This window comes from Malania oleifera, chromosome 4 (genome assembly GCF_029873635.1).
Source record: "Malania oleifera isolate guangnan ecotype guangnan chromosome 4, ASM2987363v1, whole genome shotgun sequence".
In the NCBI taxonomy this organism is placed as follows: Eukaryota; Viridiplantae; Streptophyta; class Magnoliopsida; order Santalales; family Ximeniaceae; genus Malania; species Malania oleifera.
Window position 1 is genome coordinate 98,094,831 of NC_080420.1, and position 23,237 is coordinate 98,118,067.

Here is a 23,237-nt window from a genome sequence, read left to right on the forward strand (position 1 = left end):
ACTAAATTATTTATTTATTTATTTATTCATTGTAGGTTTGGAAAATCAAATCTAGTTTTGGAATTTTCATTGCTTGGCCATATGTTTTCTCCGCACCATTCTGGTGTGTAGCTTAATGTTGTTGCTCCTATGCCACCCAATGCAGCCATAGCTAGAAAGAACCCTCAATCAGAAAGCCAAGTGCTTTCTCTAACCCACTTCACCCTATTTGAATCAACCCAAATTTATCCAAATTGAAACCCTAGCCTTAACCAATTAACATTCAAATTGACCCCTAATTTCAATTTGAAATTGGGAACCTTGCATCATTCTAAATCATAATCCCCAAATGGAGCACAGCTGCACAAGAGCCTCAAATGCCAATAATACATTGTTAGACCATTGTTTTATTCTCATTGACATAGAATAAAAAGTACACATTCTTACTGCGAAACTTGAGAATAGTTACTTTTTATTAGTATCCCTCCCTTGTTAGACTCTATTAACACCATGTCTGAGGCTTGGAAGGGAAGAAAATTGAAGAGTCCATTTTCTATTTTCAACAAAGGGAATGGAAAGGAAATTGAATAGGCCATTTGTTTTAATATTTGAGCTCCGTTTGGAACTAAGAAAATGTTAGGGAAACAAAAGAGAAATATTAAGAAATTTATATTTTCATGTTTGGTTATCAAGAAAAGTGAGAAGCAAAATAAAAAATGTATCAAATTTATGAATAGAATTTTGATTTTACACATCATTAATATTTCATTTTTCTTAATTTTTAGTCATATGAAAATAAAATTTAATTTTTTTTTGGAATACGCACTGGGTATCCACGCGTTCATTTTACGGTTTACGTGACTAATCCTGTACCTCTTGAAGTTGACCCCACAACTTCAAAGGAAGGGTAAATTCAGGAGTCTAGGGGCGGAAACGAGCCCGGGAGGGTTTGAATACCTGACCTCGTGAAAGGCACTCCTGCAATCCGCACTACCACCTGAACCACACCCTGGGAGTAATAAACTTTAATTTTTTGTTAGTATGTAATAGAGATGGAAAATGTAAGAGAAAACGAGTTTCCTCTTTCTCTTTCTTTTCTTTTCTTTTTCCTAGTAAAATTCTCGATCCAATCGGACCCTTAAGTTGAAACAAAATATTAATCTAAATTTACTCTTACGTCGATTTGCAAGGATTTTTATTTTAGGTGTTTCAAAAGAAATTCATTTCCTACTCCCTTTTCCTAAAAGCAAGCGCAACATTCAAGTCTTAAATTTATAAGTTAATTAGAATCAAAGTTAAGTGAGGGTGCATTAATTAAGACGGTGTTCGGTAATTTAGAATTGAGATATAGGAATTAGAAACAAAATCTTGAATTTTGATCTATAATGGTTGATCGATTTGTAATTCCATTCCAGTTCTCTTTTGGAACAAGGATTGTATTTCTATTCTTCAGTCTCTTTCTTTAGAGAGAAGAAAAGTCTGGCCTCCCAATTGGAAATCAAATTCTTTTCACTTGGAATCATAATAAATTTAAAAACCCAATATTATCCTTTACTATGTCTACATGTGCAAAAGTGCATCTCTCTTCTATTAAGGCAAATCTAGATAATTTTTAATCATTTTTTATTTAATTAAAAAATAGTTAAAAAATAAAAAAAACCAAAATTTTAAAAATAAAATAAAAATTCTTTTTTTAGTCTTTATTCAAATTATATTATATATTTTATTATTATAATGATCTATATTTGTATTAATTAATATTATATTATAATTATTACTCTTATCATTATTTTTTTATTATTTTCTTTGTATGATAGAGTAGGTCTTCTTATTTTAATTTATTTATTGCAATAATTGCTTGAATCCCAAAAATGTCAATAAATCTTCAAAAAATCCAAAAAAAAAAAAAAAAAAATTAAAAATTCCAAAAAAATTAAAATTAAAGGCAATAAAAGCAAAAAATATTAGAAATAACTTTTATTTAACAATAAAATTCTAATTTTATGTGCATTTAATGTAGATTTTATACATGTTTCACTATCTTGTTGCTTTTTTGGTCTCTTAACTTGTTATCTCTTTTTTTTTTTTTGGGTTATGCCAGGTGTCTTGGTGCCCTCGTCTCATCCAGCTACATGATATATGATCACCGGTGGCGTTACGAAGTACTCAGACTAATCCCTCGCCCACGCTGTTTGATCCCACAACCAACGCAGGAGGTAAATTCAGGTTTTTGCTCAATGAGGCAGGAATTGAACCCGAGCTTATACTGTCAAGCTGCCCACCGCAGATCCCCCTGCCACCTGAGCCAACGTCTGGGGGCAACTTGTTATCTCTTTGATTGTGTAAATTGGAGATTTAAGTGTTCTTTTGGTCTTATCTGATGAGTGAAGGTGTCTTTATGTTACTTTACATGATTTCACTTCGACTTATGATGGAACAGGTGGGAGTGGATTATGTGTATAGTTTCTTCTAAATTCACATAAATCAAAATTTCTACTCCAAAATTCATGATTTTAAATATTACCTTATATGAATTTTGGAAAATTGAAAAGCAAGTTGTATTTTTTTGTGATTATTTTGAAATCTAGAAATAAAAAATGACAACTTATTAAAAAAATAAATTATTTTCTACTTTTTTAAAACAAATCTTGAAAAATTTTAAAAATTTTAAGTTGAGTTAAAATTTCCATAATTATATATATATATATTTGCGAGTGTAGTATTATAATAACACTAATACTATACTTACCTACCAAATATCATACTTTTTCATACTTATTGCTATAAAAAGTTGTATCATATATATACCTACGTTTTGTGGATGATGTACTATGTATATAATACGAGTTTTTCCCATTTTATCTTTAATTTTAAATAATATATTAATTAATACCCTATTTGGGAAAATATTTCCTAGAATGATGCTCACATAATCTTACTGTTTAAATCTCGCTGGACCAAGCAGCGAGATTTGCCTGGGAAATGAAACGGTCGATCGGTGTGTGATGTGTGACAAATGTCGTTGTTTGGTCCTGTGAGATTTGCCTTGACCAACTTCAACTCCTCTTTTATCCTTTGCTTCACTCGCGAAAGCAAAGAAGGGACAAAGAGCAGAGTCCGGCAGGGAGGAGGACGGCAGCAACAACAGGTGACTGTTCGGGGAGGTTTGCAAGTGACCGTTAGGGGAGTTTTGCAAGTGTCTATTCGAGTAAGCTATAAAAGGGTAGAAATGGGGTATGTATTTTACCCTAAATCTATTTTATTTACATTGAATCATCTTGATTTTTTCGTGGCCATTCTTGAAGATTTGTTATACTAGATTCACAATATAGTATTTTGCATTTCGATTTGTTGTTTGGAAGGTGCATCCAGAACCCCCATATGAGATAAGACTTTTATTTCATTATTTGTATTTTATTAAATTAAAATTGTTGTATATTGATTTATTATATATTATTGAGTAAATTCTGTTGACCTTATATATAGGTCATATCTCGTTTTAATTATGACAAATACTTTGATATTTAATGGTTGATGAGTTTGTGTGTAGAATCAATTAGAAGTATCATATGGTGCACGCACATGGACTTGAAGAAGATAAAGACCTTAAACATTGTTGTAATTTAATTAAGTTTTATTTGGGTCAATAATAGTAAATAAGAAATGGTCTATAATAATCAATGCATTACATGCATGATAGGGTAGATAAATTCAAAGGATTATTGAATGACCTTAGGGGGTCGACCGACATCAGATTTTTGGGGTTAACTCACAAAGACCATAGATTGTCTTTAAGACCCTAAATATTGCATAAAAATATCTTTCATAGTCTTGAAAATAAACATAATATAAATAGGGACAATTTAATAAAGGGAAAAGACTGAAATGCCTAAGGATGACATGTTCGGTCAATCGAACTCAGTTACACTGAGATCTTTGGTCGACCGAACGCCCACCGAGACAACAAGTTGACCTTTTAATTGACCAACTAGAAACATATAGGCAACGCCCTGGTCGAGCAAACCTCCACGTGGGAAATTCCAACCGCCTGGTCGACCGAACCCTTAAGTTCAAAATATCTCAGTCAATCAAAGTTCGACCAGTTTGGTCAACCGAACTAAGCACGATCGACCAAACCACGCGGATCAGAAAATCTCCTTTCATTTGGTCGACCATCTTTTCAGTTCAAAATACTCCTGGTCGACCGAACTAAGACACTCGGTCAACAGAACTTTGAGTACGATTGACTGGTGCTCTCAGGTTGGCGAATTTCATCGAGGTTAAAAACGCTGTTAATATTATTAACCTCACTTAAACTTTGTAAAAATGGCATATATGTATCGAACGGTAATAATTTTGGGGAATTCTATATATGCCCCCTAATTTGCAAAAATTAGCATGAGATTAGCAATTATAATTAGCAAATATTCTCTGATTTTCAAAAATCCAAAATCTTATATTCAAGCCATGTACTACTCCTCTTACTCATTTATATTGCAAATACTTCTTTGTAGGAGTTTTCTTGTATTTATCTCACCAAGTTTAAACTCTTTCTTGCTTGTTCTGATTGAGATTCATTTTTCATAGAGAATAAACTTCAAGTTCTCCTAGGGGGCTTCATAAATAAGTCTTCCATAGGAAAACTTCCTTGAGCTTCTAAGTTTTGCATATTCATTGCAAGACTCAAGAGTTCATATTGTGTTTTGTTTGTGAAATAATATTTTACAAACCATCTTTCAAATATCTTTTGAGGTTTATTTTGAGAAAAATAGTTGTTGAAGATATTTGAAGTGTGCTTAAAAATCTTTGTTATTGCACTTTGTGATTAACATTATCATTTGACAGAAAGATCCTACCATATACACTCTCACGTACTAATTGCAATATTGGCATTATTTTTGAGAGTAGACATTAACACTACATTGAGTTTATCATATCTTATCATTTGGTAGTGTGTTGATTATATTGGTGCAAATCTAGCATATGGTTTGTACGCAAATTTTATTGTAAATCTGTTGTATTCCAAGCATGGCCTGAAGGGGCGGTAATCTGGCCTGGAAGGATTGGTTGTAAAAGGTTGACGTCAGTCCTGTGTTAATTTGACCTTGTTGTAAAGGTTGAGGTCAACCCTGTGCTAATTGACCTAGTTATATTTAGGTACCGCTCCACCCGTTAAGTGAACCCATAGTGTAATCCTTGTGCTAGTGAGCCAAGGCGGGGACGTAGGCAGTTTGCCGAATCTCGATAACATTTCTAGTGTCGTCTCTATTTACTGCTTTATCGTGCATGCTTAATTAAATTGTTTAATTTTCACTAAATATATATACTGATTTATCTTATACGCATTAGATTGACCTTAGACTTGTGTAATATTACTACTAGTGGATTAACCTAAGGGATTAATTTTTAAAATAACAATTCACCCCCCTCTTGGGATTGCACCAAAGTCAACAAATTCATATCCATCTCCATGAATATTACATTGCTTATAAAAATTTCAAAAAATTTATTTTATATCAAGAAATGATACCGACAATTTAAAAAATCTTAGTTATTTGACATTATTATATGCAGAAATTCACTCTTATAAGTATTTTTCATGTCTATCACCTATCTATATGATTAGTGAATTTCAAATTTAATATTCTTGATAAGTCTTTATGGGATTAAACATTGATGAGATCCTAGGTGGAAGCAAACAGACGTTGAACTTGTAACCCGAGTGTTTGGTAAATTGTTTTAGTTAATCTGTTTAGTTTGGTTGCGTTAGTAGGTTTATATTTTTGGAAATTCGATAAAAGTTAAGTCACATTTTAGCATTTTTCTCAAATACCTCCCACTTTGTTTACTATTTTCAAAATCATAAAAGACCAAAAATATTTTCAAACCACATTTTACAGCAATAGAATTTCACTAAATTTTCACAAATACTTTGATATGCAGTGGTCCTTGTGGAATACGATCTTGGACTCATTCTTGATACAACTTGACACTTCTGCACTTGGAAGCACAACTCAGAACGACTCAGCCTACTTAGTGTAAGAAGCATTTCTGTATACATAAATTTTAGTTGATTGTTGTATTCCAGGCATGGGCCTGTAGAGGGAGACTAGCCCTATTGAATAGTCTCAGATTGGCTTAGACCTGGTTAGAAAAGTTAGGTGCACCATCTTGGTAAGGTATAGGTTGTGGTTAGCCCCGCTAATTAACCTGACTGTAATCGATGCCACTCCACCCGTTAAGTGAGCTTTAGTGGAATCCTCGGACTTGCGAGCTAGAGGTGGGGACGTAGGCAGTATTGGCCAAACCCTGATAACATATCGTGTGTGCATTGTTTAAATTTCTGCAATTTACATTCCTGCACATGTATATTATTCTGTGAATGTTGTGCATGATTTAATTTCTGTACATTTTATTTTTCTGCGCATTTGGAATTACATAGAAAGACCCTAGGTTGTGAAATACGGCTAACATCTAATTCAACCTAGGAATTAGTTTTAAAATTCCAATTCACTCCCTCTTTTGGGAATACACCAAAGCTACAAATGATTATACAGTGTTTTATAGAACCATGATATACATATTATAGAATCATGACATATAGAAATACAATTTATACAAATATACAGTTATTATAGCGTCATGGTTAATAAAGAGAATTATAGAATCATGGTTAATACAATTGATACAGAATCATGGTAAAACAGATAGATTATTTATAGAAATAGTATTACATAATATCAGACCCTAATGGAACAGAGTAGTTTACAAAGCACGGTACCGTAGCTATTACAGTATAGTTAGTGCAACCATACGTCTCAAATAGAGTATGGTGTTGGATGCCGATTGTGCCACAGGTAGAGTAGAGGGCTCCCTGGCATCCAGACCAGGTGGAGCAGGCCTTTCATGCTACAGATTTACATAGTTTGACTAGCACTGATAGGACAACCAGTGTTTAGTCCAGCCTACGGGCTGCACAACCCTATCATGAGTGGTTAAATCATGACATACAATCATCTAGGGAAGTTTTCAGAATTATGTACATATACAGTATACACAGAAAACCGAGATTATATATTATAGATAGAAGTATATTTGAATAGATAACTCCGAGTTTCTATATTTTAAATGACATAGTTGTGGATTTTTGTACAGATACTTTTACATGATATCTCGTCAATAGTTTTAATTAAAGAATATGTTTTGTGTATAAACTCAAATGTCACACACTTGTAATAACATATTTCGTCTTACTGAGAATTGTCTCATCCCAATATTCTGAACATTTCAGGTGATCCAATTAGACGTCCAGGTCAGGCTCAGAGATAGAGAGGACCTTTGTACTGCCCTGTCTGTAGGGTAAGTGATTTTGGGGGATGTATTTTTCAGTAGTTCCTAGGAGATCTAGTGGGATATTTTTGAGAAAATGTGTATGTATGTTTTGGGATAATACTGAAACTCTGTTATTGTAATTATGGTTATGTTTTCCGCTGCATAGGTGTTTTGTTTCTATGAACAGGAATTCTTAGCGTCCATTTTGGGACCGAGACATTATAGTGGATTTTATAAGAGGTATCAGAGTAATTTATTTTTACAGCATATATATATATTAAAAAAATGGTATGAATTTTTGGGCCGTTACATAAATAATCAGGATTTTTGATGTAATTGTATAATTATGGTGGAATTAGAACTCTGGTATAACAATTGTGGTATTTATGTTTTTCGCTGCATGTTTGATAAGGAGTTTTGGACAGGATATATGATACCCCACTTTGGGTCGAGTAGTTATAATTAAGGTATCAGACAAGTAAAATTTGGGGTCATCACATATACTGATGTTATTAAGGATATGTACGATGGAGTAATAACTAGTGTAAGGACTATAAATGGAGAAACTAGAGAATTTCTAATCACCATAGGTGTACATCAAGGATCTTCTTTGATCCCTTATCTTTTTGCTTTAGTGATGAACCAACTGACTAATAGTATTCAAAAGGAGGTTTCATGGTATATGTTGTTTGCATATGATATTGTATTAATTGATGAAACTAGGGATGGAGTAGAGACTGTGTTAAAATTATTAAGGAAAACTTTGGAAACTAGAGGCTTTAGGATAAGTAGAAATAAGAAAGAATACATGAAATGTAATTTCAGTAATGGTAGGAAGGATATTGGAGAAAAAGTTAAACTTGATGATGAAAAAATAAACAACACTTGTAGATTTCGATACCTTAGATATATTATGCAAGTTGAAAAAGAAATTGAAAATAATGTAATGCATAGAGTTAAAGTAGGTTGGTAAAGTGGAGAAATGTTTCAAGTGTGCTTTGTGATGGTAAAATACCCTTAAAATTAAAAGGGGAATTTATAGGACATTTATAAGACCATCTCAGAATGTTGGGGGACAAAGAAACAGAATATCCAAAAGTAAGAAATTGCCGAGATGAGAATACTTAGATGGATGAGTGGTAAGTTGGGTGTAGCTCACTTAGAAGAGAAGATATAAGAAATGATTAAATATTATTTAATCATATATAACATTCATGGCAACCTTTAGCAAGGATTAAATAAATTTATAGATGTTATATATATATATTAAATAAAATTGCATTCCTTACCGTTTAAAATAATAATAATAATATACAACCACGAATTATGACATAAAATTCCTCAAATGATCATAAAAAAATACTGCAGCAAAATAATATTGGGAAAAAATACTCCTATTTTTCTTCAAAAAAAATTATTTTTATTGCTAAAATATGGTAGCAGATGTATAGCTAGCATGCCTTATATGTTAGAAAAAAACAAGCCTTATTACAATAGGAGTGAGGACGTGCAGCTATCTAGCCCACATGCATATTCACAAGAACATTGATGCACATTTATCTCTCTTTAGAGTTGATCAATTCAAGGGAGGCAGGATTAGTCACGTGGACCATAAAACGGACACGTAAATATCCTGTACATAATTCAAAAAATAAAAACATTGATGCACTTGTGTATTAATTTAAATGTCTAATTAAGATAACGTTTACATGCATTACTTTTAATTTTATCATTCTCTCATTAATTAATTAAAGCTAATATGATACTTGGGCTGTTTACTAGGGGAGAAGAGGCCGAAGTATTGCTCGGTGACTGTGCCAGTCTTTTGATTCTCGTCGAACATGGCAAACAAATACGTCTCTAACACGCCCGGCCTCTTTGGGGTCCCTAAGCCAACATGTTGAATCAAGTTCTTATAATAAGTCCGTGCATTCTCCGGTGTGGCTGCTGCAGTGCCACCGGCCGACGGCAACCCACTCTCCGACACCACAATACCCACATTCGCGCCGCTGGACTTCTCAAGAGCGAAGTACAGAGCGTCCACCATGGCGTCGAAAAGATTCTGGTAGTCGAGGTTGCTAGTCGGGTCGTGGACGACGATGCCAGGGGCGGTGAACAAGGCAAAGGGGAGTTGGACGTTTTGGGGATCCCCAATGTGACTAAAATAGGGGTACACATTAGGAGCGGAGAACTAGTGCTGGCCAAGAAGCTTATAATGGGCTCTAAGTAGGGTTTCGCGACGTCGCTAAAAGAGCCGGCAGAAGGCGGGTAGAAGGCGCCGAGGAGGCCGGCCTCTATGGATGTGGAAACTTTGATTTGGTGTTGGAGGCCGGCAGAGACGAGGGCAGCGCGGACGTTTTGCATGGCAGGAAGAACAGAGGAGGCCTCCGCGTCGCCAGGCTTGATCTCGTTGCCGACGGCGATGTACTTGAATTTGACATCGGGAGAGAAGGCGAGGAGGTTAGTTTTGACCCACTGGGTAGAGGCGGAGGGGTCGGAAGCCAGGGCTTGGAGGATCTGGTTCGGGACGCCGAGGATGAGGTCTATGTTGGAATTCTTGAGAGCCTGAAGGACAGATGGGTCAGGGTCGTAGAGTCGCATTTGGGGAATGCCGTTGGATTTGTAGAGGCCCATGACTTCTCGAGGGGCTGGGAGATTGTCACCCAGTCTTCCATAGCATACCCCAATGGATTGTGCCCCTGTGTTTCATCCATTCAAACTTATTTTAATTAGCATGAAGAAAGGAAAAAAAGGAAAAAATTGGACCATTTAAGTAGTAAATGCTTGCTGAGTGCAAGGATATATATATATATATATATATATATATAGATGACAAAATTAAGACTGAGAATATACTATTGGAAACCTGACCTTTAAGTTGTGAGGCAATAGAGAGTGCAAGTAAGATAAGTAGAGCGGCCATGGGAAGCGTTTTGCTTGGCGAAAAATAAGAGAGCACAACTGAAATGAACAGCAAGTGTGTAGTAGCCTGTAGGTAGCGTAGTGCATGTGTTTGTGAATTTGTATAATATATATAGGCGTGGAGTTTGTAATCCAGTAGCCTGCCACGCCAGTGCCCAGTCGATTAATAATACTCTTTGGAATGTACTGTACGTGTGGATGAGGAAGATTATTTCGTTGAATATCCACAATCCAATTTTTAAGACGCAAGGCTGTGGCTTAATATGGTAATTAATTTTACATAACCGCGTGGGACGCCGGCCGGAATAAGGGCCAGCTCTTCACAATATGGGGCCTTGGGGAATGATTTAATTAGGAGACTTAATATTTTGTTTAATTTTTATTTTTATTTAAAATTAATTTTTCTAACTTTTTGAGATGCAAAATTACTAATTAAAGTTTTATATTCAAGATTACATTAAGACTTGAAAAAGAAAGAATTAAATTACATTTACTTTACTTTTCAAAATATAATTTTATTTACTTTGGAGATGACATCATAAATAATGTTAACATAAAAAAAAAAAAAAAATTGAGGGCCTCAACTTTTGAGATAGTGGGAAAATCAATATATGGGAAGAGATGATATCATAAATAATGTTAATATTAAAAAAAAAAAATTAGGAGCCTCAAAAATTTTGGTGTCGTAGGCAAAGTGCTCAATGGCCTTATGGTCAGGCCGACACTGGTTGGAATAATTGTTGGAGCTCAGCCAACACACATCAACTACGATATCTGTCTTAATTGGGGCTGCCATGGATGGGATGTGTACCCAAATCAACGACATTCCATGAAAGGCTTAATATCATATCACTAATGCTACTTGGCTTGATTTGTCATTAGAATCAATTAGGGAGATTATAGGGATGAGCCTTGACTGTAAATCCCCTTATTCAAGGATCATCCTTTATTCTAGTCATAATATTTGTATATCTAAAAATAGGTTTCAATAATGGTCTATATATGTGTATTACCATCCCTGTAAGAGGGCATGGTATATATTTATACTACTTTAAATAACTGTATAATACAGAGTTTTTTTCTCGTTTTATCTTTAATTTTAAATAATATATTAATTAATACCCTATTTGGGAATATATTTTCCAGAATGATGCTCACGTAATCTCGCTGCTTGGTCCAGCGAAATTTAAACAAATCTTACTAGACCAAGCAGCGAGATTTAAAGGGTTAGACAAATCGGGTGTTGATGCGTGTCAAGGCAAATCTCGCTAGACCAAGCAGTGAGATTTGCTTGGGAAATGAAACGGTTGATTGGTGTGTGACGCGTGGCAAATCTCGCTGCTTGGTCTAGCGAGATTTGCTTTGATTGCCTTCAACTCCTCCCTTCTCCTTCGCTTCACTCGCGAACGCAAAGGAAGGGACAGAGAGCGGAGTCTGGCAAGGAGGAGGATGGCAGTAGCAGCAGGTGACCATTCAGGGAGGTTTGCAGGTGACCATTTAGGGAGGTTTGCAGGTGACCGTTCGAGGTGTTTTGTAGGTGTCCATTTGAGCAAACTATAAAAGGGTAGAAATGGGGTTTGTATTTTACCCTAAATCTATTTTATTTGCATTGAATCTTCTTGATTTTTTCATGGCCGTTCTTGAAGATTTGTTATACTAGATTCACAATATAGAATTTTGCATTTCGATTTGTTGTTTGTAAGATGCATCCAGAACCCCCATCTGAGGTAAGACTTTTATTTCATTATTTGTGTTTTATTAAATTAAAATTATTATATATTGATTTATTATATATTGTTGAGTAAATTCATATCCATCTCCATGAATATTACACTACCTATAAAAATTTCAAAAAATTTATTTTATATCAAGAAATGATACCGACAATTTAAAAAATCTTATTTAGTTGACATTATTATGTGCAGAAATTCACTCTTGTAAGTATTTTTCATGTCTCCTTGAGGCAACATCCAAATGTTATAATTTAAAACTTTCAAGGTCTTAAGCATTAATGTTGAAAAGAATTGTGAAGGTCTTTCCAATGGATAATGGGCTATCCTCTATGTACTCCCACCCAATGATCCTCTAAGTTGACGATCAGTGCTAGCAAGATTATTCAAACAGCCTCAAAAATATTTTCTTAATTTACTAGACACGAGAGATGTTTGAATGTACAATTGTAAAAATAATAATTTTGCACACACAAAAATTATAGGTTAAGGTATCTTACAATATTGATGCAAAAACCTACAAGCCACAAAGTTTTCCCCACACAAGATTTATTAGATTAAATCAGTGGGAAAACTTATGTTTCACTCTCAATATCAAAATCAATCAACAAATAACACAAATGAGAGTATTAAGAAAAATGAAGTGGAGCATAAACACTCAAGGCACTCTCACAAAGCTTAGATGATCAAAGCAATAGGTGTATGAGAGTGTATGGGATTAGTATGAACAAAATAGGATTTGAATATTTGAGAGAGTTTTGGCTTAATCCTATTTGCTAATCATCCCTAATTTGTACAAATAAAAGCATATATATAGAGAATAGGCAAATTATGACCATTGGGGACTCAAGGATAATTTTAAAATTTGTTTTAATTATGTTTAAGAAATTAACCCGCCTTTTACCCCAAATTACCTCGGTTAAAAATTTGCCAACCCGAAAGTTTCGGGTGGCTAAACCATGGTTCGGTCACCCGAACAGACTCAACAAAAAAAAGGTGTTTTTCGAGGTTCAGGTGTCCGAGTTAAGGTTTGATTGGTTGAACCAAGCGATTTTCCAATCGTTCGAGGTTCGATTGCCTGTACATAATTTTGGTAGCTCGAACGGCAACCTTCGATCACCCGAGGGTATTTTACACGTGAAGGTTAAGGCGCCCGAACAGTTGAGGAAAAGTCATAAACGAGTTCGATCAACTGAGGAAGATACGCTCATTCTAGTTCAGTCGCCCAAAGTCAAGTCAACAATGCTAACTTTCCACAGTTCCGTCGCCCGAAGTGTTTTGAACACTATAGTTCGGTTGCTTGAAGCCCACTTATTTTGCCCTTTAAGTCCTGATTCTATTCAATTTATTCCCCTGATATTATATGTGACATTGGAGACTATTTTACTTGTAAGTGCTGGGACCTAGGATCTTTCTAAGGTTTTAAGCATTTTATCTTAGCCTAAAAAACCCAACGTATAAGGTCATTTGCTTTTCAAGGATGTGTACGGACCTATAGTCATTCTAAGGCCTTTGAGCTTGTAGTTCATACATGCATGATATGCAAATTATTACAGACCTTGGATGATTATTATTACAGACTTGGCATAATGAAATATAGATTACAATAATTAAAAAGAAACATTTCGGGTCTTCATTTTCCTTCGAGTCTCCGAGTGCCATCATATGATATTGTCAATGAAACCTGCACACACACTTGGCAACTATTAAATACCGGAGTATTTGTCGTAATCAAAATAGGGTATGACCCATAGGGTCAACAAAGAAGAAGAAGCACACATGTAATTCTCCATTCAAATATAGGAAAGCCAAACAATCCCTTCACCTAGTTCCTACTCAAAGGCTTATAACATAGGAAATTACACACATGCCCTAAAAACCTACACGAAATTACAAACGCACCCCTTGAAAACACAAATACAAATAAAACCCCACATATACACATAATCCTTAATCCCTATACTAATTGAACTAAGAACACAATAAACTATTAATTAAACCAACAATCTCTTCACCCAGTTTTATGTGTTTGTCTCCAACGAGGTTTTCCCATGGTCTGGCTTCTTGTCGTACACCAATATGCCACGGAAATAAGACTGAAAATGTACCACTAAATTTGGCACATCCCAAAACTCAGAACCCAGAAATGTGGGCTAAGGGACCGGCTATAAACTTTCAGATCTGCAGATAACTTGACACAAATTCTGGGTTCAGGTATTGTGATTCTGCCTACCACTTGGTTTCAAACAAGCATTAAAATCTGATGAAAAACAGAAATGGAACTCTTTTTTCATGCATACCCCAGAATTAAATTGTGCTTTCTAGTTGAGTGGAAAAGCTTAGGCTATATTTTTATCACTTCCAGGAGGCTTCCATATTCGGATGGTACGATCATCGCTTGCTGATGCCAATATCTGAATCTGTTTTGGATTCCAGCTAACACAGTTCACAACCATTGAATGACCAGATAGAACTTTGATAGGATTTCCAGTATGTGCATGCCAGATATAGACCTGCAGGTAGAATGTTCATATAAGCTTAAGACACAACTCATAATAAAACTGAAATTTCATGCAATCATTTTATTGACATTTTGTTAGCAGCTTTGAGGTTTATCAGGCTTTGTTTCCTCTGGAAAGTAAGATCATCATTCCCACAATTGTCAACCAGCAAGTGTCATCAGTTTCACTTACTATAAGCTTTTCAAAAAAATCACTACACCTCTTCAAAACAACCTAAAAACCACCAAGCATTACATAAATTACATGTGCAAATATTTCTGCGTTTTATATTTTCGTGTAAGGCAATACTTCGATGTTGCTCCTGAAATATATCATTTATAGTAATATTGTATTATCTACACCACTCTTTCTTCCAAATAATGAAAATATTAACATGGGATTTTGACAGCCTGACAAACAGGCAAGCAGCCCACGAATTATTTTGATAATATTTGCTCCCTCAAATTTGTCTCTCGAGTCTCAACTGACCAAAATGCAGTAAAAATAAGTTGTTTTATTGTAACACTTTTGTACCCACACACACGCGCGCACGCACTTCAACACTTCAAAATAATGCAGATTCTCATACTAAAAAACCATCAAGCAGTTCAGAAAATTACATAAACGGCATTGAAGTAGTATGCATTTCAGGAGTTGAACAAACCTGTGAATCCTCACTACCACTGGCAAGGAACATGGGACTGACACCACCAAAGCAAGAACGGATTGCAAACTTGGTCTGCTTGTGACCCACATATATTAATGGCTGGGTATTTTTTCCAGCGACATCCCACACATGGATCTCCTGGTTAACGAGATTCACTAATAAAAATCTACCTTCTCTAGAGACAGAAACTGAAGTAATAGCACTCTGTTCAAAGATAAAGCGGCCATCATAATCATTGAAATTCTGTATTGATATACCCCTTGGAAAGATATATATAGCACTTTCCCCGTTTGGCAATATGGCAAGATCAATCAGCTCTGGAAGATCCATCTCTGTCATGTGCACAATGATGTCTTCATCAAATTTGTACTTGTAGACACATCCATCTGGGCTTGGTTTGTTGCTTCCAAAGACCAACCATTCGGAGTCGGGGAACCAAGCACACGACCTGCAAATTGGGGTATGCTCCCTGATTGAGCGCTTGCATGCTCCTGTTTCAACATCCCATAGCTTAAGAATTTCAGTTTCAACTGTGAGTAGCATTTTGTCATTGGGGCTCCAAGATGCAAACAAAACAGGGCCTTGGTGGCCACGAAGAGTGTGTTTCAATGTAAGACTACCATGTTCTGGTACCTGCACCATAACCCAAGGAAAATGATACAAGATTTTACAAATATAAGTGATTTTCCATAGCATGAAATCATTCTGCTAAAAAATGACAATGAAATTACATCAAGCTCAACAAGCATAAGAGTTAATAACAACGACGACGACAAAACCAATCTTAAGTCCCACTAGGTGGGATTAAAAATCCACATATATCCCTAAATAGCCCACTTACCACGAAATGGTCAGTAATAAATTCCTGTCTTACAAACTATTACTTTGACACAGAAGCAGCATTTCCACACTTTTGAGAAAAGCTTAAAATGGATATTCAAAGAAAATTTTAAAAAAATTGGAAAACAACAATTTTCAGAATTGAATAAGGGAAAACTTTCAGTAAATCAATACCCATAACCAAGGGGTGCATCATTGTCCTAAAAATCATTGCATTGAACCATATGACAGAACATATATATCCCTAAGAAAAATGATCAGGTAGGCAAAACATAAGGGTGTGACGTACATTCAAAAACTAAAGAAAAGAAAATTGAGGGCCCTACTGGAAATTTTGCTAAACTCAATGCAAAGTGTTTGCAATTTACCTTGTACCCTTCTTCAAGTTCTAAAGAGGATTTAGTACAAAATATTTGAATTAAGTACTAAGAAAAATTCATTCTCTCTTTTTATAGCACTTGGTGGCTTAAAACATTATTAATAGCATAGCAAAGCAGATCATCAAGCATTTATAGCCTACTGAACAAGAACAAGTAATGACAATGGATTTATTTTTGGAGGCTAGCCTTTCATGTCATAATAATTCCTACATTTTGCTACCACAGTATGTTTACTGCCATGGGATTTAGTACAAAACTTGACTGTCAGATTATCATGTTCTGTCCAAATTTATACCAACAATTGACACTCTGCACAAGTATTTCAGAAAGATAATAAATACCTTCCATATTATGGCAGTGCAGTCTCTTGATGATGAGGCCAGGTACTCACCATTATTTGAAAACTGTACAAACAAAACTTCGTGGGTATGACCCCTTAAAATCTGCAAAATCAACAAAAGAAAATATTTATTGACTCAAAAAGGCTTTAGCACTGCATAGTATTCTCCTTCGTGATTTGAGTTGAATCGATAGCATTTCTCAATCTATAGTATATACATTGTGATTTGAATTAGAAGGCCAGCAGGTCATTATAAACTGTCATGGTCAACACTTATACTTTGGCCTGCTATTTTAAACAGCGGCTTCTAATCTTTTTTGACTAAGTTGTTGGAATATAGGTCTCTGTATCTAAAACCTGAAGTAAATGTTAGCTGTTGTTTTAAACAAGAAACTGCATTTCTGTTCGAGAAAATAAGAAATTTGTACCATCCTAAACTTCTATGCTTCAAGAAATCTAATGGGGCCATATCAGATTACTGCAGATACAACAATCCCAACTTATTCATTTTATCTTGCAAAAATCCATTTTACCAGTTTGACAAACAAAGTTAACATCATATAAATGTAATTAACTAAACTAAGTTTCAAGTTAGAACACTCCAGTAAAGAATCATTGGGTCCATGATCAATTCGTGGCTGCTGCTATTGCACTACCTACCCGGTGCTTGCTTAATTATTTCCAGTTATTGATGTTCCCAATTTTAAAATGTTCAATTGGTAAGACTCAAACTTTCCTTTGCATAATCTAGACAACCGTTGCCACATGAATTGGAAAATGTTCTACATCAGTTTCTTGAAACCAACATAACTCTAATTCATGATAATCATTGGTATACTATAACAATGAGGGAGAGAGAGAGAGAGAGAGAGAGAGAGAGAGAGAGAGAGAGAGAGGTCAATAACCCTGTGTTTGGGACTTGAGAGGTCTTGGATTTGGATTTGTGTAGATTTGGACCAAATATTATACAAAGTTTGTTGAATGTTGTCCAAATCCATACAAATCTAAATCCAAAACTCAAAATCCAGGCTCCCAAACGCAGTAAAGGTGCATAAAGAAAAAGAGCAGCTAGCAAATTCAATATGACTGTTCTACAATGCCACTCTGATGATATACAGAAAATTAGAAGCTAGCAGAACCTTTTGCTAAGGAAACATGCAAAACTCAAATTCTATAAAACAAATATCGAAAATGTTGAATGAAAGTAGCAGATTATCAACAAAAAGCGGTTAAAGGAAGTCAACCTGTACAGTCTCAGTAGGGAGATCATCTTTAGCGCAACTATGATCCTCGAATAGGGAGATTGGATCCAAGGTGTTGTGGTACAAGCAAAATGCTGTCTGACTATAAAGAACCATCTCAATCAATTTTTCTAACCTTCTTTCAGGCACCACAATGGGTGGAGGAAGCACTCTTTCCAAATTGCTCAGCAAATTTAGCCTCATTTCACCAATAACTCCATCTTCTAATTCACCCAACCTATTAATATCTTTTGCAATGACAAGTGAACACAAGTTATGAATCTTCTCCTTCCCAACCCTTAATGTAGAGAAGTCCTTCCTAACTGCTTTCAAAGCCAAAGTATCATCTCCTTTGCTCAAAAATTCTGAAACGCATTGTTCAAGAATAAGAGACACAGCCTTAACCCGAGTATCCTCATCCTTGACATCCTTCAATTTACAAACTGTATTGATGCTTTCTTCCCATTTCCCAGCGAGGATTTGTGATTCAAGCATAACAAACTGCGAAGACTTGTATGAAATTTTAGATTCATTTTCCAACAAAGCTGCAGATTCCTTGTAACCTAAAGAATATAGGAATTGGATTACAACTCTTACAAGTTCTTCATTCGCTACAAAGCCTCGTGGACCAAGACACGTCCTCTCGTCACTCTTCATGTGAAGTTCTTGGGGGATTTTTGAGGCTGCTTCTTATAAGTTTTTATGGTAATTAATCACCAAACCATTAAACCCAAAACCCCAAGAATTGAAACTGAAGAAAACCACTGATTCGGAGAAAAATATCCAAAACCCAGATGGCCAATCAGCGGAAGTTGCATGAGAATGCAATCGAGAAGGCAAAAAGCAAAGAAATCACGAAACCCCACATCACAAGAACGCCAGAAAACTACGACCCAGAAGCACAAAATCCAGAAGATCGTAAAAGGAGGAGTAGCAGAGGAGAGAGAAGAAACTCAGAGACTTGGAAAAAAATGTTAATTGCTGAGCATGCGAAACGAATTGAGATGCAGGCAAGAAGAAAAATGAAGTTCTGGGCAAAGGAAAGCAGATAGCTAAGAGGACTGATGCAAGAAACGTACCTTCTTGGCACGGGTAACGCCAAGAAATGGCCGTTGGAATCAATCAAAGGCCTTCCATCCTCCACCTTCTGCATGAATATGAGGATCTCTGTTCGAAAATTGAGGAGGAAAGTACGTATGACGCTGGCCCGGAAGACACGGGCTCACACGATAAGTGAACCCAGGCGCGCTCAATAGGTTTTTTAAATACTATTCCAGCGTATATTAATACCACTATTAGAAATACTAAACAACTATTATCGTATTTCTTATTTTTAAGAGTATATATGAGTGCTTATTTATACAGAAGGCACAGAGTGCTATACAAGTAAATAGGAGTATAGTACAAGTGCAGTATAGTACAAGTGCAGTATAAGTAATAAGAGTGTAATACGAGTAGTACAAGTAGAATACAAGTACTAAGAGTGTAATACAAGTAAATAAGGGTTGGATTTCAGTTCAAAACCTAATGCATGTTAATAGTACCCCTCAAACTCAAGGTAGGTGGGAGACCAACTTGAAGTTGTCAACCAAAGCACGATGACGTCTCTTAGGATGTGACTTGGTGAAGATATTTGCAACTTTAAAAGAAACTAAGAAGAACTTGAGAGCACCATGGACAAGATAATAATGGTTAAAATGACAATCAATCTCTATGTGTGTTAGTATTCTATTAGAATCGGAGGAGCTCATGGGTGAGCTTGATATACATGGGTGAATACCAACTTGACTCAAAAACTTAAGCCTATTGGGTCTTGGGGCAAACCATGTATATGAGTACTCATCATCCACTCAAATTTTCCAATGTAAGACAAACTCACAAGTGGAATTCTCAACAATCTGGGGGTGCCCCCGAAAAAAAATTTTGGGCCCGTTTTGTAACCCATTCGGAACCCTGTGCGCAGCATATAAAACGATTGTTTTTTGAGTGATTAGGTTTAGCCGTCACACTTCGCAAGAGAGAGAGAGAGAGAGAGAGAGTATTGTACCGCCGCACTCTCTATATTTTCTTCCTAATAATAATGAAATCTCTACAACTCCGTGGACGTAGGCAAAATTGCCTATCCACGTAAATATTGTCTTGTACGTGTGATGATTTTTCTTTGGCATGTATTCTTTCTCTATTTTGTTTCTCACAGATTTCGAGAATTTATTGTTAATTCCCAACACGTTCATGGAAGACATCATTGTGAGCAATGTGAATGACACTTTGATTGTCACAATAAAGAGGAGTAGTAGAGGATGTGGACACACCTAAGTCCTTAAGAAGCCATCATAGCCAAAGGAGCTCAGATGTGGTATCAACAAGGGCACGATATTCTGCTTCAATACTAGAGTGGGCCACAAGGATTTGTTTCTTACTTCACCAAGAAATCAGAGAAGTGTCAAGAAGAAACTCAATAACCAATGGTGGACCTACGATCAGTGGGATCTCCTGCCCAATCAGCATCAGAGAATGCACGGAGAACAAGCGGAGATTGAGCAGAGTAGAAAAGTCCATGGAAGAGAGTGTCCTTCAGATATCGAAGAATGCACAGAATAGCAGCATAGTGAGTTGATCGTGGAGCAAACAGATACTGGCTCACCTGGTGAACAGCATAGGAGATGTCTGGACGAGTGATAGTGAGATAAACTAGGCTGCCAACCAAGTGTTTGTAAATAGAGGGATTAAACAATGGCTTCCCCTCTGACGGAGTCAGATGCACATTAAGTTCAACTGAAGTGTCAACAGTCTTGCTATCAGTGAGTCCAGATCGAGACAAGAGTTCAGATGCATACTTGGCCTGAGAAATGTAAAGACCATCTGTGGAATGAGTGATTTCAAGACCAAAGAAGTAGTTGAGACAACCAAGATCTTTCATCTCAAACTGTTGACTGAGAAAATCTTTGAGTTCTTGAATGCCACTAAGGTCATCACCAGTTATGATCACATCATCTACATATAGAAGAAGCAAAATGGTACCTTTGTCAGTGCGACGAAGAAATAAGGCAGAATCATAAGGCGGACTGGCATTGTAACCCAAGCAAAAGATGGTGGAACTGAACTTGGCAAACCAAGCTCGCAGAGCTTGTTTAAGACCATAAAGTACACGTCGAAGGTGACAAAGCTTGTTTAGTTCAACAGAGAGACCAGGTGGAGGTTGCATATAAACTTCTTCACTTAACTCTGCATTAAGGAAGACATTTTTGACATCCATCTGAAAAAGTTCCCACTTACTAGCAGCAGCAACGGGTAAGAGGGCACAAATAGAAAGAGATACGAGCAACTGGAGCAAAGGTCTCCTCATAATCAATCTCGTACTCCTGTGTAAAACTTTTTGCAATAAGATAAGCCTAATAGCACTCAATGGACCCATCAGAGCGAGTCTTGATCTTGTAGATCTACTTACAACCAACAACAGACTATCTAGAAAATCACAAGTATTGTTCTTAGATAATGCATCAAGTTCCTCTTTCATTGCAATATGCCATAAAGGGTCAGTGGAGGTCTCACAATAGGTGTGAGGCTCATGTAGTGTAGTAAGGGCAATGTAACAATGATAGTCAAGTAAGTGAGCATGAATGGATCTTACCCGAGTTGAGTGATGAGGTGGAATGTCTTCTACAAGATCTTCAGGCGGAGCAGGAGCAGGGGACCCAAGCTCAGGGTTGGGTAGCTCGTTGTCGAACAACGATCTTGATGGTACCTGAAGAAGCTTGATCGGAGTAATTAGCACGGCAGCGACAAAGGATGCAGTGGTTTGTGGTGTGGTTCCTTGATGGTGGCGTAAGCGTGATAGGGAAGGAGCAATACCAAGAAAACAAAACTGCTAAGTAAAGGTCAGAGCAGTGGCTCTGATACCATGTTAGAAATACTGAACAAGTATTATCGTATTTCTTGTTTTTAAGAGTATACATTGGTTCCTATTTATATAGGAGACACGATGTGTTGTACAAGTATATAGGAATGCAGTACCAGTGTTGTACAAGTAATAAAAGTGTAGTACAAATAGTACAAGTGCAATACAAGCAATAAGAGTGTTATACAAATAAATAAGGGTTGGGCTTCAACCCAAAACATAATACACATTAACAACCACAATGCTGAAAGAGACCAAATATAGGTCATACCTTTATTCTAAAGATTCCTAAATCCCATATTGTTGCATCCATTGTTCATTAGTCACGTTGACTCGAGTCACCATACATCCCCACTGTATTAGTATTATTCAGTAAAATTCAACAATAAATTTTCAAAAAATGATGCTCAATCCCTCTATTTTCAATAACTATCAAAAAAAATTTCCTAATTTTAATTTTAATGAAAAAATAAATCTTTTATTAATTAATTATTAGTCAACCCCATATGTGAATTAATTTTATGCATAATAAAATGATTCACCAGTTGGATAAATTAAATTGAAAAATTGATGAATATAATGTTTTGAAAACTAATTAAATGATTCAAATACTTAATTGATTCTCAAATTAACCAGTCTATCAAGTTAATCGCTTTAAATCAACCATTGACATTAAAATAATAAAAAAATTATTATTATTTTAAAATATTTTAAAAATGTATAAAAAGAAATTACGAATAAATTATAAAAAAAATACCTACTAATCATAATACTACAAAATATTTGCTAGATGTAATTTTCATAGAATTTAATAACTACACACATCATAAAATAAATAAAACATAATTCATTATTTTTTAAATTCATGTAACTTATCAAAAATAGTGTTAAAAAAAGAGAAACTAAAATTTCAAAATTCATTATTTGTAAATTAGGATTATAAAATTGAATGTTTGTTCTTCTATGTAAATATGAATGCTAAATGGATAAAAAAAAAAAAAACTCAAAATTATATTAATTGATTAACCATTGTTTGAGACTATCACGCCCCGAAGCCGCCAGGTGGGGCCCAAGATGTGATGAGACCAAACACCGTCTCTGATACCATTCATGCAACGGAAAATAATTAAACGACCTCAAATAAAATATTAGAGTACTATATACAACCCAAAAAGGAGTATCCCTTCACTTATACTACAGAACCAGAACTTCTAAAATATAATTATACATATTTCAGTTCTTACTACCTAATAAAAATTTACCCAAAATTCTCAGCCTTGCCCCTGAGCTTTCTAAGCTCGATCACCAGAAGGACCTGAAAAGTCAAGAAATCCTTGGGGTGAGACACCTCTCAGTAAAGAAGAAATAAACTATAACAGTGTGTGGCAGAAGAATTTTATTATATAT

General features: G+C 35.5%; 1 protein-coding gene and 1 pseudogene across 1 annotated transcript; both read right to left on the bottom strand.

Moving 5' to 3' along the window:
- Positions 1–9,055: 9,055 nt before the first annotated feature.
- Positions 9,056–10,234, bottom strand: LOC131153636 (glucan endo-1,3-beta-glucosidase-like; annotated as a pseudogene).
- Positions 10,235–13,970: 3,736 nt separating this feature from the next.
- Positions 13,971–18,589, bottom strand: LOC131153900 (WD repeat-containing protein WDS homolog). The gene is made up of 4 exons (XM_058106348.1): positions 17,936–18,589; positions 16,693–16,794; positions 15,129–15,764; positions 13,971–14,476 (listed from the first exon to the last, which is right to left on the bottom strand). The coding sequence occupies exons 1-4, from the start codon at positions 18,587–18,589 to the stop codon at positions 14,303–14,305; spliced, it is 1,566 nt and encodes a 521-aa protein (XP_057962331.1). The 3' UTR covers positions 13,971–14,302.
- Between the last annotated feature and the right edge of the window lie 4,648 nt (positions 18,590–23,237).

Coding starts and splice junctions, on each gene's coding strand:
- LOC131153900 (XM_058106348.1), bottom strand. CDS start 18,589: ATGAAGAGTGACGAGAGGACGTGTCTTGGTCCACGAGGCTTTGTAGCG. Junction 16,795..17,935: donor TCCCTACTGAGACTGTACAG/GTTGACTTCCTT, acceptor TTGATTTTGCAG/ATTTTAAGGGGTCATACCCA. Junction 14,477..15,128: donor GTGGTAGTGAGGATTCACAG/GTTTGTTCAACT, acceptor TTCTACCTGCAG/GTCTATATCTGGCATGCACA.